General features: G+C 43.9%; 1 protein-coding gene across 1 annotated transcript; it reads left to right on the forward strand.

Moving 5' to 3' along the window:
- The first annotated feature begins 363 nt into the window (after positions 1–363).
- On the forward strand, positions 364–8,727 carry HSP90AA1 (heat shock protein 90 alpha family class A member 1). Its single transcript, XM_075029816.1, has 11 exons — positions 364–527; positions 2,383–2,541; positions 2,637–3,003; positions 3,529–3,662; positions 4,169–4,477; positions 5,135–5,300; positions 5,586–5,776; positions 5,924–6,071; positions 6,832–7,100; positions 7,449–7,782; positions 7,983–8,727. Exons 2-11 carry the CDS (start codon positions 2,383–2,385, stop codon positions 8,090–8,092), a joined length of 2,187 nt encoding a protein of 728 aa, XP_074885917.1. The 5' UTR covers positions 364–527; the 3' UTR covers positions 8,093–8,727.
- The last annotated feature ends 6,301 nt before the right edge of the window (positions 8,728–15,028 follow it).

The following is a 15,028-nucleotide window of genomic DNA, read 5'->3' on the forward strand; positions in this document are numbered from 1 at the left end:
CCCGGACCCCTCCCCTTCGGCGCCGCGCGCGCCCAACCGCCACCCCGGGCGGCCACCGCGCATGCGCCCGCCCGCCACTGACCCTCCGCGCCCCCCCCTCCCCCCCCCCCCCCCCCCGGCCGAGCCGACGGTTGGACAAATGGGGAGCGCGCGCGCGCTCATTCAGCCGCCGGCTCATGCGCAGAACCCACCCTCGCCCTGACAGCGGAGACCACGGAAGACGCCTGCGCGAGACTCGCGCCCTGACGGACGGCTGTCGCGGAGGGCTACTATTGGCTGCGAGCGGCTCGACCCCACCCCCTCGCGGCGTGGCCGGGGGTCTCCGCCCCCTTCCCCCCCCAGCGCCGAGCCGCCCCCTCCCCCGTGCCTGTCAGTGAAGGTTCCCGATGGTTCTGGAAGGAGGCGGCGCCGGGCGTATATAAGCGAAGCGGGCGGCGGGGAGCGCGCACTAGTGGAGGCACAGCGGTGCGGGTAGAGCGTATTGGCAGCTTCAGTGAGGAGACTAGCAGCCCATCCCCCCCGTAAAGGTGAGCGGCGGAGGCGGCTGTAGCGGTAGCCGGTTTTACACAGGGGATGGCTCTTCTGCGGGAGCGTTTTCCTTTCAAACGCCAGCGGTTGGTGCATGTCTGGGCGCCGTGCTGGTAGTTGGGGGGGTGGTGGTGAATACAGGGAACCGCGTGGTGCGGGACGTGCCTTCTTTTTTAATCCCCTCTTTAGTCCTTGTTAAAGCTGAAGTGGGCTCAGAGGGGTACTGGGTCTCGCAGTGTGGGTACGGTTGTAAGGCAGTGAGGTGCAGATGGCTCTAAAATCAGTATCTTGAATGCCTTTTTTTGTTTGTTTCTGAAGTAAGGAGGTGGAGAGGGGGAAAAACCGGCGGGCAGCTCCTGGGGGGGGTGGTTTTTCCGCTTGCAGGGCTGGGAGAGGGAGGCGTAGGTGGCGGGTGGAGGAGGCTGTTTATTGTTCGGGGTGTACCTGTAGGACTAGCTCCCCCTTCGTAGGGGCTGCAAGGGGGGCGACCCGACTCCGCTTCGCTGCGGGGGGGCAGTCGCGGGGGGGGGGGTGGGGGGGTGGATGGACAGCGAGCGAGCCTTACTCTCAATGAATGGGCTTTCGGCCATGAGGGCGTAAGACGGAGGGACTGCGGCAGGCGGTTCTGAGGGGAAAAGCGGCTAAGGCAAGCGTGGGGAGGGAGCGGGGGCCGGGGACCGTTCGGCAACGCTCCGTGCTGGCGGCGGGGGCGGGCGGCAATGCTCCTTGCTGGCCGGGGAGGGGGGGGCAGCAGTGCTGCTTGTTAGCGGCATGGGGGGGGGGCGGGGGCGGCAATGCTCCCTGCTGGCCCGGGCAGGGGGGCCCGGCAATGCTCCCTGTTGGCGGCGTGGAGGGGGCAATGCTCCCTGCTGGCGGCGGGGGGTGCTGCGGGCTGCGCGGGGCTGGGGCGGGCGGGGGGGTGAGGGGGGGCGGGCGGGGAAGGCTCTGGCAGTTTCTAGAATCTTTGATGGTTCCGAGCGGAGCCTGCAGGGGGCGCTGCGCGGCGGCGCGCGAGGAGGCTGCTCGCGCCCGGCGACTCTCCCGACCCGCCTCCCGGGCGGCGGCCCCCGCTGGGGCGTTTGGAGCCGGGTCCCGTAGCTGATGGATGGGCTGGCGATTTCTTACCTCGTTAGCGTTGTAGTTACGGTTTACGGCATTGTGCTTGGTCTCCATTCCGTAGCCACTTAAGTGGGGTGGAGTGGGGGGGCGGTTGTTCCTCATTGAGTTGGATCTGTCGTTCCTGAACTTTGACTTGTGCAGAGAATAGCCTAGGCAGCAGGTGGGCGGTGAAGTTCGGATAATCTGTCTGTGTAGGACAGAGTAACGAGTTCGGCTGGGCCATCTTGCTACATAAGTTGGAGTTGCGGACACTGCAGCTGAAGATAGTAGTTGTGTGAGCAAAATACGTGGTGGACGTGAGAAAAGGAAAGCATAGAGACTTTAGGGTGAGAATCGACTACTGCAACTAACCTCTCAAATGTTGGGCAAAGTTGTCAGTTGCATTTTTTTTTTTGTAATGCGTACTTGGTCTGTGACACGGAAGTAAGAGTTGCATTTTGATTTGTAAATTAATGGGGAAGAGAGGAAAAGTTCTGTGTTACTCTAAGTGGTGCAAATCAAAGTGAAGGTAAAGCAAGTTGATGAGTTAAAATCTTGCGTCTAGTTTCTGCATTCCTCAATTCTGGAGTTGCTACTGGTAGGAAAATAAGATGGGGGGGGGTGTTCCTATGGGGTGCTGTATTTGAAACCACGTTGTTAAATACCTTTTGCCTTAGAATGCCATTGTCACTGCCTGCAAAAAGATGTGTGCACAAGCCGTTCAGGCCGAGATTTCAACTCACTCTCTCCTTACAGATGCCGGAAGCTGTGCAAACTCAAGACCAACCTATGGAGGAGGAGGTGGAGACCTTTGCCTTCCAGGCAGAGATTGCTCAGTTGATGTCTCTGATCATCAACACTTTCTATTCCAATAAGGAAATATTTCTGAGGGAGCTGATTTCCAATTCATCAGATGTAAGTATCTTAATTTTTAGCCTGGATCATGTCAATAAGACAATAGATTTTTGGGAATAGTCAGGGAATTTTAAAGCCTGCCTCTTCTCTTACAGGCTCTGGACAAGATAAGATACGAGAGCTTGACTGACCCAAGCAAGCTGGATTCTGGAAAAGATCTGAAAATTAACCTGATTCCAAACAAGCATGATCGCACTCTGACAATTGTGGATACAGGCATAGGGATGACCAAAGCTGACCTGGTCAACAACCTTGGTACAATTGCCAAGTCTGGTACCAAGGCTTTCATGGAAGCACTGCAGGCAGGGGCTGATATATCCATGATTGGCCAGTTCGGTGTTGGCTTCTACTCTGCCTACCTGGTTGCAGAAAAAGTGACAGTGATCACCAAGCACAATGATGATGAGCAGTATGCTTGGGAGTCATCAGCTGGAGGATCTTTCACTGTCAGACTTGATAATGGTGAGTATGGAATGTTTCTGCTCAAGTGTGCTTTCTGAAGATTTCTGGCATTCACATATCTACTGCATGCATTGAGAAAGACAGAAGCAACAGATAAAAGGGGTAGTACTAGTCATGTGTCAGAACAAGCTCAGGCACAGCTGTTCTCACCATTCCAGTTTGAGTAACTTGATACATGGTAAGGGAATGCTTAAGTAAATGGTGCATTATAATGAAGACTAATCTTTTAGAGCTTATACATGGAAATACTTGTGTAGACTCCTACAGTTACTGTGTATACAGAAACTTAGAAGGTAACACATGAACACGCTAATTAGTGAAAATATCTATAAGTGTACTTGAAAATACGTGCTGGCTACAGTAAGCTTGAGGAAGTGTCTGTAAGGCTGCTTCTGGAGACAGAAGCTTATGTTTTCCCGGTGGTGAAGACATAACAGCAGTGCTTTTTTTAAAGAAGGCACATTTTAGAACTAGTCAAAGTCTAGTCTGCTGCTGCACAAGTAAAACCTGTGAACTCCATTCTAGGTGAACCGTTGGGGCGTGGAACAAAAGTCATCCTGCATCTTAAAGAAGATCAAACTGAATACCTGGAAGAACGGCGAATCAAGGAAATAGTGAAAAAGCATTCTCAGTTCATCGGCTATCCTATTACACTCTTTGTACGTACCTTGCTTGAAATACTAAAGTATTGCCACCCTAAAACAAGTGAATTTTTGAAATTTAAGAACGAGTAGTGCATGTGTATTTTGTTAATTAAAATTGTTGTTACCTGGAGGCAGCTCTTAAGAAATGTAATTCTGTTAAATATAACTTCATTTTACAAGACTATTAATTACAAATTCATTTTACAAGACTAAGTAAAAAATGTGTTTACCAAGCTAGTAGTATCACAGTCTCCATACTATTGAGAAAATCAACTACATCTTGATGCATTGTTAGTGGTAGTTCAGTGTAATGAAACTGGCATAATCTACCACATAAGCACATGAAAACAAAATACTACTTGTCTTGGCACCCAGAATGCAAGTCCTTAGTTGAGTCAAGGAGGAAAACTTGATGACATGTTCATGTAGTTTCTAGCTTTGTGAGACTACAGGGGATACCTTAGAGCTGTTACAAACCTGTTAGTTTTATCACTCAATTCAACTAATGATCTCTCTTGTAGGTGGAGAAGGAACGTGATAAGGAGGTGAGTGATGATGAGGCTGAGGAAAAGGAAGAGGAGAAAGAGGAGAAGGAGGAAAAGACCGAAGATAAACCAGAGATTGAGGATGTTGGTTCTGATGAAGAAGAAGAAAAGAAGGATGGAGATAAGAAGAAGAAAAAGAAGATTAAGGAGAAGTACATTGATCAGGAAGAGCTCAACAAGACCAAGCCAATTTGGACCAGGAATCCAGATGACATAACCAATGAGGAATACGGGGAATTCTACAAGAGTCTGACTAATGACTGGGAAGACCACTTGGCTGTCAAAGTAAGTTCTTGTCTGTCTTCAGGCACAACTACACTTTCCATTAAAGCTGGAAGCTTGCTAAACATGCTGCTGAACTCTCATCCATTGTCCCAGATCATACTGTGATTCAAACCCTTCACTACTTGAGGGTAACACTTTGTGCTGCAATTATTCTGGTAACTGCTAAGGCTGTGTTTATAATCTTAAATCAAATCTGCAGTAAATAAAAATAAGTGCAGATGCCTTACCAATTTGTAGCTTAGTTGTTGCCAAGTCTAATTGAAAAATTTAAAAATAGATCTCAGATAAATGTAAATTGAGTTGCTTGAATTTGTAGCTTATTTTTGAAAAGACCTACAGCTAAAGGTGAAGGGTGAGATGCAATTGTCCTTTTTCTGTGTCTATAGTGGGAAGTGCTGTAAGAATACGCATGCTTCCTGAGGCTTAGTATATAATATATGGAACCAAAATTGGTCTACTTGCCTGGTAGGGACTGAACAGAACTTGGATATGTCTGTCTGGAGAAAGTGCTTATTCCTGACCAGTGTCTTGCCTACTGAGTTTTTTCTGAAATCTCAGATGGTTACTGTGTGCCTTCTGCATTTGAAGAGTTGTTAAACAGTTACTGAAGTGAGAGCCATGCAAACTGACTAAAATGATCATCTTGCTTTCTCACAGCACTTCTCTGTGGAAGGGCAGTTGGAATTTAGAGCTCTCCTGTTTGTCCCACGGCGTGCACCCTTTGATCTGTTTGAAAACAGGAAGAAGAAGAACAACATCAAGCTGTATGTACGCAGAGTTTTTATCATGGACAACTGTGAGGAACTGATCCCTGAATATCTGAGTGAGTATATTTTTGAGGAAAATGTTTCCCAAGACATAGATAAACTGCTTAGCAATTTTGTAGTTTCCCTTCATATTTAAAGAAATTTGAGGGGTGGGGGAAGACTGAGTCCTAAACAGCTGATCAGGGAGTACCCAAGCAGTTGAAAGTACTGCTTAGTTCATGTTGTCTAGAATCCTGTAGAAACCAATTCATCATTTTAAAAGGGCAAAGCCAATTAGGTGGTAACTGGTAATCTTGTTTTCTTTGAGATCTGCAATGCTAATTCTCACTGTCCTCTTCCAGATTTCATGAGAGGTGTGGTAGACTCTGAGGATTTACCTCTGAATATTTCTCGTGAAATGCTGCAGCAAAGCAAGATCCTGAAAGTGATCCGGAAGAACTTGGTGAAGAAGTGCTTAGAACTTTTCACTGAGTTGGCTGAAGACAAGGAGAATTACAAAAAGTTCTATGAGCAGTTCTCCAAGAACATCAAGGTTTGTAGTCTTTCTGCTTAATAATACTCATTGTAGAAGCTACAGATTTTTGTTCTGCCTGAAATACTAGACTTACCACAGTTTAGTATTTGTCTAAAGTGATTTTAAGACTTCAGTAGCTTCCATTTTTTTCTTCTACTTTTGTAGCTTGGTATACATGAAGACTCCCAGAACCGCAAGAAGCTGTCGGAATTACTGAGGTATTACACATCTGCATCTGGCGATGAAATGGTTTCTCTGAAGGACTACTGCACTCGGATGAAGGAAAACCAGAAACATGTCTACTACATTACTGGTGAGTCGGTAACAAATTGTCTAAATGCAGGTACCTACATAGGGTTATCTTTTTGGGGTCAGAAAATGGAAAATAAACAACCGTGGCAGTTCTCTTGGTAAATGTAGAAAGAAAGAAAAGGGGCACCACATTGTGCAGGACATGCTTGTCATACTTGTTACAGTGGTTACAGTTCCTTAATATGGTACTATGTCCATGAGGACATCAGGACTAACTACAGATAAAAGTGCCCCTTGCACAGCTAGCTTCATCAGCATTTTTTTCCCCCTGTAAGCCCAGAAAGTATGTTTCAGAGTCTCCGAGGTGCCTTTAAGATAGCTTTGTGTTCAGGCTGTAGCTAAGAATATCTGGCCAGGAGTATCTGAATTTTTAAGACCTAATGCTCAAACCAGTTTAACTGTTTGGGCATCAGATACTAAGGCTTTTTTCAAAATACAAATGCTGTTTACAGGGCTTCTCAGTTTACTTCCTTGGCAGGGATGGGAAACGTTTCTCTACCTGGTTTCCCAGGAAATACAAATACACTTTCAAACCAGTGAAATGTTACAAGCTATGGTGTCAGTTTGAAAGGCTTGAGTCTCTTCAGGCCAACCTCATCTTTGCAGTAGCTTGTCATACCTGTTTTGTGCCCCTTGTTTTTCCCTGGTATGGACATCCAAGTGTCACTGGAAATGCTGCATAGGCTCTTCAGAAGACATGTTTGTCTGCCATGTTACAGTGCTGAGGCTTAAACCACAACTGGTGTTCTTGATTCTTGCAGGTGAAACAAAAGATCAGGTGGCCAACTCCGCTTTTGTGGAGCGTCTTCGCAAACATGGCCTGGAAGTGATCTACATGATTGAGCCTATTGATGAATACTGTGTGCAGCAGCTGAAGGAATTTGAAGGCAAGACCCTGGTTTCTGTAACAAAAGAGGGTTTGGAGCTTCCAGAAGATGAGGAAGAGAAAAAGAAACAGGAGGAGAAGAAAGCCAAGTTTGAAAACCTTTGCAAAATAATGAAAGATATCCTTGAAAAGAAAGTAGAAAAGGTAATTAGTAGTACTCAGTTTGTATACAAGAAGTTTAATGATCTGAAATGAAATTGCAGAGAAGGCTCAGGTAACGGTGTGTTACAATTGACTTTTCTGAAAGAGACTGCAGTCTCTCTGCAAGATATGGCTTTATAGATACAAGGTGGCTATGTTTTTCAGTGAAGCTGAGTGGTTCTGTTGAGTTGGTGCTGCAAATTCTTAAGCTGAATCTCATGAGCCTTGGGTCTTGGTGACATGCAGCAGCATTTCAACTTCGAACCTTGCTTAAATCAGTGGGGATAGTAAACCAAGTATATGTGTTGAAATGTTAAATTGCAAACTTTTGCTTTGTGTTCATTTTTCTAGGTGGTTGTCTCCAATCGTTTAGTTACTTCTCCATGCTGTATTGTAACAAGTACATATGGCTGGACTGCCAATATGGAGAGGATCATGAAAGCGCAGGCACTAAGAGACAACTCCACAATGGGATACATGGCAGCAAAGAAACATCTGGAGATTAATCCTGATCATTCCATCATTGAAACACTGAGGCAGAAAGCAGAGGCTGATAAGAATGACAAGTCTGTGAAGGATCTTGTCATTTTGCTGTACGAGACAGCACTTCTGTCCTCTGGCTTCAGTTTAGAAGATCCTCAGACACATGCCAACCGCATTTATAGAATGATCAAACTTGGCCTGGGTAAGTTAGCAGTCTGTCCTGTCTCCAGTAAACTCTGGGTGTGGTTATGTGCCCTTGCAGGGTACCGACTGTCTAGAGATCACCTTGGTGCTTCTTTGTACCTGTGGAAAAGGGGGGATCTTAAATGGGTTGAAGTGTTAAGGAGAATATAGCTTTGAGTTCTGATACCAGCATTGATGATACATGTGTTTTCTGAACAGGCATTGATGAAGATGATACTGCTGCAGAAGAAGCCAGTCCAGCAGTTACTGAGGAGATGCCACCTCTTGAAGGAGATGATGATACATCACGCATGGAGGAGGTGGATTAAAACAGTTTATGGGAACTCATGAATGTTTCCTTGGCTAATATGAATAAGTTATATTTTGTATATTATGAATGTTACCTGCCAAAAAAAAAAATCTTTGACACTTTGTCTGCATTCCCTCTTTATATTTATTTTCAAAGATGTTATACCTTTATTTTTGTTACATTGCTTTTTCAGCTGATGTGAGATACAAATGCCATTGAGGGAATATTTTCTTTAACACTGTACAACCCTAAACAGGCAAGTAAGGAGTAGTTATTTTTGTCTGTATTTAGCTGGTTGCAGGTGGCAGGGTTTTTGACTTATTCTTAATTGCCAGAAATGTGGGAAAGAAGTAACAAAGATGGTATGACATCAGGATGTTCAAGTTTGTTTAGTGTTATACAGCTCTTCAACTCTAATCTAACATACAGTACCTAGTAACTAGGTATCTAGGAGAGCTGAAATACTTGGGGAAGCTTTAACCCTTTTGCTCCTAACAAGGTCTTGATGTTTAAAGTTGTTTTTTATACTGTTTAAGGATTCTGGATTGCACTCTACCATAGAATAGAATCCACTGTAAATCTCTATTGTGACTTATGCAACTCTGCATGTACAGTTCAAACCTAGAACTGTAAGAATAAAAGTGTTAAGAATGAGTTGTGTCACTGACTTGTCTGTTAACGCTGGGAACAAAACCTGCTGTTCTTGGCATTCAGCTTCTGCTTTGGATCTTGAGTGCTAGATGCTGTCTTAAGTTTATAATTAATACTGCATGCTCTGCAGTGCCACTACAAACTAGTACCACATGAAAGCAGAAAAGTCAGGCAGTTCTCAAAGATCTCAAGACAATTTTAATTTCTGAAAAAGTGATTATTTGCCTCAAGTTAAACCTAACTTGTGTTGATAATCCAGGAATTCTTTTGAAAACTTTGCTAATGGAGCTAGGCTCCTAAAGCTGTAAGCCCAATTAATCATGCCATCCTGAGGTGATGAGTTTTCCATGTGAAGTGAGGTAGTCAGCCCTACATCATACATACAGACTTTGAAGAAATGACCATGTTGTGCTGCATTCTGTATTCCTTGACCTTCCTGTTTAAAGGAGAGTAGTAAAAGGAAATGGGAGTTGTTAATAGCCAGATCCAGTGGCTCCCCTGCCTGCTAAGCACTTAATGCAGATTGGATACCCTTCACTGACTTCAGATAAGGTTTGGTACTTGTAAGAAGCTGGAGTTTAATGAACTCCTCGGGGGGAGGGGGAGGGACAAGTTCTGACCATCTTGCCCCTGTTTTCTGACTAGTCTTCAGTTTCCTAGATTTGCATCTGTTCTTACCTGCTTCATAACCAGTATTTGGGAAGCAGAGCTCAATGTAAAAAAATTTACATCTGATGGTGTGTTTCAGCTTGCTTGTAATCCAGTGAAAGGACAATTGGTTTTGGTTGTAGTGGTAACTTTAAGGTACTGAATCAACTTCAGGCAAGCTATAATGCAAAGTAGTTTGTTGCACAAGTTCTGGGTTCCTAAGTATACTATGAGTTTATGTCAAAGCAGTACTCTCCTGGGGGTGGGGCAAGTCCCAATTTACGCTTCACTTGTAGGATAGAGTGATAGATATGCAAAGGCAGTGCTGTGCTCTGAGGTAAGTGGCCTTACAGCAATCACTTCAAACTGACCTTTTCTCTGTCAGTTTGAGACTGATGTGCTCACATTCTTGCAAATCATTCTGAATTCTCTCCAAAATGAAACTACGGATTGGATATGAAAATAAATCTGCTCCAGTACTGCTTACACAATTGCTGAAGGGCTAATGTGCTTGAAGGCTTCTGTTTTCTACACCCCCAACTGCTGCACTGACATACCCTGTATGCTTCAGACTGCACTTGCATTAGACCAAGTTACTCCAAGAGGGAGATACAGTAGTAACTTGGTGGAAATGGATGCTGCTTGCCTTTGATCGTTAAGAATCAAAGTTTAGGAAAGGAAACGTGCCTTTCAAAAACACTTTCCTCCCACAGGTCCCAGTGCTTTACATCCCGTCATGTCCAAAGTTTGTCACAAAGCTTGTTGCAGCTCATGGTGACTAGAGTTCTTGTCACCTACAAAATAGTTTGAAGTCACGGGTCACTACATGTGGGGGGTTTGTCCTCCCCACCTGTCACTCTGTCATGACATGTCCAAAATTGCTTCAAATTATGGGTATTTCCAAAAGACTGGAGGTCGGTGTTACCATGTTAGTGAAAGTTAGAAGCAAGGTGAAGGTGTAAGCAATGTCAAAACAAGTAATTCTGTCGGGCAGTGAGGCAAGAGATCAGTTCCCCCCACCAGCCTGGGGCTGAGGCGAGATCTAATTAAATTTCAGTGTCACTGTTCCTAGTCAATAGGTTTTTGTTCTGCTGTAAGCCACCTGACTAGGATGAGGTACCTCATGTGTTCCATGACTACCTTGTGCCATAGCAGTGAATATGCTGTTGCTATAGTAATGAGGATGACCTCAAAATGTGGTCTTCCAGCTTGTAAGAGGGGTTGCACAGTTAGGAGTGTGTACATCAGTACTGACTTGCAGTTTGCTGTGTGGATGACAGAAGTAATCAGAAGGTAAACACCTCCACCTTGGTGATACTTACATGTTGAAAGCTATGAGGATGACATTTCAGTCTGCTCTGGGTAATTTCTTATAAGGCTCACTGGCAAAAAATTGAGTAGCATTGTACCAAAACTAAGGACTTAAAATCAGGTGGATTTTAAGGTACATGTATCTTGTGACTAAAATCTGTTTTACAAGATCTCTTGCAATGTGTAAAAAAAATTGTGGAAATATCTTCCAGTTAGTATGTTGAGATTTAGAATTTACAGTGACAAAAAATGCTAGAGGTAGACTTTTCCAGTTTGTCACTGAAGTGATGGCTCAAGTCTTCATCTCAAGTCTTTACCTCCCTTGAAAACTAATTCATCTGTTAGAGAAGAATTCAGGTGAAACTTGTGGGTTATCTCCAGTATTTCTTGCCGTGAGAACGTATTGGTGTTTTGAGTCGTTTCCTGCCACTACGCTGAGGAGTCAGACCGTAGATCTTGCACAAAGGACACAACGGCAGTGGGTTTTGCTTTGGCACAGTGCGGAGCTCCCCTCATTGGCCACCTTTTTGCTGAAATACATTTTAGGAAATAAGGACACTGTTATCAAAAGTTCTCTTGCTAAGCTGCCTGTAGTAGCAGTTCACGGTCCTTGTTTTCTCACATTTTGTACTGTTTTTAACAGTAAATAAAAGTGTCGCAGAGCACCACAGTGGAGTTTAGGAATGGCTGGGTGCCCTAATAATAACTTCACTTTTTTTCAGGGCTCTTTGACCCTACAGTGAGGCTCATGGTACAGTACTGGTTGGGGCTTGCAAGTTCATTTCTTCTAAGCAGAAATGCATGACAAAGTTCAGCAAAGAGTTGGGTACTGATATTAAAACATGTTCTTCTGTATTGGAGCTGCAGAGCAGTGGAGCAAACAGCTCTGAATAAGTGATTACAATAAAACTTGGCACAGCTTGGTGTTATGCTTCTCACGTCCTGGTTGAGAGCTTACACTGCTGACGATCGGAGGTTTCATTGAAGTTCATGAGAACATTTTCCTATCGACAGTAGTCTTTTTGGAATCATGCCAGGGTTAAGGCATTGGGATACCAAATTCAGAAGTACTTGATTCTGCTGCTCTCTCTGGAAGGAAACTACTCTGTATGTGGAGAGCACATTTACTCTGTATGTGGATTTTTGAACCTTAGGAGATGAAGTGCTGGTGCCCCTGTTGCTCTAGTGAAAGGCATGTTGTACAGTCTTAATTTTGGATGGCAGCAGAGAAGAAAAATGGCTTTCATTGTTGTATAAATTGTAACAATTGAACTTCGTGGATTTCCAAATGTAACAAGGAAAGGAGCAGAAAAAATACATGGGTGGTGATGAATGAGGGGAAACGATTCATTTTTGAAATAAAAAATCCATCTAAAATGTGCTATTGATAGCCCACATACATAAACAGTTACTATAGTATTTGTGGCCAATGATGTGTCTTGCCAATGAAGAGTTTTTTCCAGTATTTTGCATTCATTTACAGCCAACTATGAAATGTTCTTTTTTTCACATTCCTAATTTGTATTTGGAGGTCTTGACAGTAGAAACTTTGGCAAATGGATCATTTCAGATGGTCTTCTGCCTGACCTGCCTATTTGCTTAATAGTGAGAGCACCCTAAACAAAGAGTGATGTGAATTGCTCTTGTTTAAATGTTCTTTATCTTCAACAAAGCAAACCTTACCTAGAAAAATTCTGAAAAAGTCATATTGGACAATGAAAAGTGATTACGGACAAAGATTTGGTTTTGTGCTAGCAAATTGTATAAAACATTGTATTTTTTTAAATTAAGGCTAAAAATAAAGAACTCGTGAATAAAACTCCAAAGTATGGCTGGTCCGAGGAGGAGCAGATGTAATTGTATCAGAGAAGCATTCAGTATCCTTAGCAGCAGCAGTGTGAAGAGGAGACGGAGATGCGCGTTCTTTTGTACCAAGGTGCTGTTTCGATGGGGTGACGAGGAAGAGGAGGGTGTGGGGCAGAGGGTGTTTGGGTTTACAACTGCACAGGGTTCTGATTTGAACCACGAGCCAAGCATTTTATTATTAGTGTGGTAAAATACACAAGTATGGTTTCCAAGTATATTTCACTATGTCATTTTTTTCTTACCTATTTATGACTAGTTGTAAATTATAATGGTGAGATGCCTTTCTCTATTAGAAAAAACACAGTCCATAACAGTTTTTAAAGCAAAAAAACCCCTCATTTTTTCCTGAGAGGCCTTTTCAAGTGCTGTTCCACTAGTTTTTCCTGAAGCAGTATTTAAAAAGCTGTTAACAGGCTTTTGTTGCAAAGTAAAAGTTACATAAAAAGATGCGTGCAGAGATTTATGGAATAACGGTGATAGTCTCTCCTGCAAAGTGCCACTGAGGGTTGTGCTCTACTTGCTAAAATGCTCTCCAGCATTCTTGCTTTGCTCTTCTGGCCCCTGTGCCAGAGAGTTTTGTGCACTGGAAGTCTGGGAGAAACCTCCCACCCGGGTATCTCAGTGATTCCTTTGGTGGGAGATGGAGCTGGCAGGACAGAACTTGCCTCGCTCATTCGGAGTAATTTTATTTTAGTTTTTAGATACTTACTGTGGTTGCTCAGAAGACGGATTGCTTCATGCAGACTGCAGTATGAATTTCACTAGGGGTAAACATCAGAAAGGGATTAAACCTCTACTGATGCACAGCATGCCAGAGGCAGTAGATTTGGGAGATGTTTCCCATTTAGAAGATGCACAACTTATTCTTACACCTGGAATCTCAGTCCTGCCAGTTACAGAGTCCCACAGTGATACTTACATGGAACTGGAAGATGATTTTCAAACACCAGTGGAAATAATTGGTAAGGAGACAGCTGCTTTTCCATCAAAATCAGTGGAACTGTATGAACTGCCTCAGAAATCTGGAACTACTGCAGAGTCCGAATGGCCCCGGGTACCTGAATGCCCTTCACCCATGGAGATTGAGCCTTCAGGATCTGTGGGATTTCTGGAGAACTCTATCACAGCTGTTCTGCTACCAGAGTGGGACAGTGACATGTGTATTGAACAAAGAGCAAATGTTTCTGATTCTAGAATGCACTGGTGAAAAATTAAGGAAAAAGACCTTCATGTGCCCTAAAGTAAGGATGACAATAATAATAATAATAATAATATTCACAATACTTGGTCCTGTCATTAATGTACTATGAAATTTCTGAAGTTATGCTAAGGTTCCTTTATGCAGTGGTTGAAGTTGCGTAGTAGAATTAAAGCTGTTACAGGTAGGGCTGGGTCCTGCTTACTTCATGAAAGCCCGTGGTAGATCCATGCTGAATCTAAGCAATTATAATTAAGGGACCTGAAAAGTTTAGATGATTAAGAAGGACAAAGTCCTTCTCACTGCCCCAATTATTGCTGTCTGTCTTAGGATCTTAAAAGAAGCGCTGGTTGATGGGGTTGGAAAGGCAAAGCTTCTGGGAAGAGCCACCCCCTCCTTCAGACTTCCTGTTTTCTTTCTGAGGACACAGGAGCTCGGGTTCAGCTAGATACTGAAATACTGCCTTTTTTTTTTTTCTTTTTTTTAATTAAGTGTAACAGAGTGGATGATGTGTTGATGTATGGCTGGGATATTCTTGTTGCCTTCTCTTGCAGGATGTTACTGAGGCACATCTTTATAGTGTGCTGACTATTGCTCATTTTCTTCAGGTTCTTCAGTGGATGAGCTACACAGTTTGCCATGCTAATCCCTTCTGGAGTTAATAATTTAAATGCATTTGCTATGTTTTATCAGTTTGGAACAATATGCTTGATCTTAGTCATTTTCTAAAAGTGTAGGTACTAGTTTTGGTCAGAGCTTATGTAGGTTGAGGCAGATCTGGAAATGAAACATTAAGGAATTAGGAAATACACCTCTTGGTCCCGTGGTACTCTGTCCATGTGGTCATAAAAGGTACCTGGCATTTCATAGTGCCCTGAGAGGAGGAGAGGCATTTTTTTATTTTTCTACTGTAAAAGTTGTGCAAGTATGTATGTATACACCACCTTCATTCCCCAGAGCTCCCAGCTGACATATGAACTGTTATTTCCAGCACTCTCTTACTGTAAGAGGTGGCCAGATCACTGGTGTTACTCCAGCTGGAGTTACAAAACTCCAGCTAAGGATGCCAGGCTCCATTCCTGAAGCAACACTGTGCAAAGTGAAAAGGGACCAGGTTCAAATGCAGTTGGGCTGGTCCTTGTAACCACCTGCCCTGGAGCCCCGTCAGCCCTGTTCTGCTTGAGAGGAGAGCACGAGATAACATTTCCTGACAGTACAACCAAGCAGGATTTCAGCAACTCCAAGGCCAGGACGTTATGAAAACACTCCAGGAAGCTAAGC

This window comes from Buteo buteo, chromosome 6, assembly GCF_964188355.1.
Source record: "Buteo buteo chromosome 6, bButBut1.hap1.1, whole genome shotgun sequence".
NCBI classification, from domain to species: domain Eukaryota; kingdom Metazoa; phylum Chordata; class Aves; order Accipitriformes; family Accipitridae; genus Buteo; species Buteo buteo.

What these genes read in the sequence shown, in the direction of transcription:
- HSP90AA1 (XM_075029816.1), top strand. Translation starts at nt 2,383, where the DNA reads ATGCCGGAAGCTGTGCAAACTCAAGACCAACCTATGGAGGAGGAGGTG. An exon ending in AGTTCTCCAAGAACATCAAG is followed by an intron (nt 5,777 to 5,923) that starts GTTTGTAGTCTT and finishes CTACTTTTGTAG; the next exon opens with CTTGGTATACATGAAGACTC. An exon ending in TTGAAAAGAAAGTAGAAAAG is followed by an intron (nt 7,101 to 7,448) that starts GTAATTAGTAGT and finishes TCATTTTTCTAG; the next exon opens with GTGGTTGTCTCCAATCGTTT.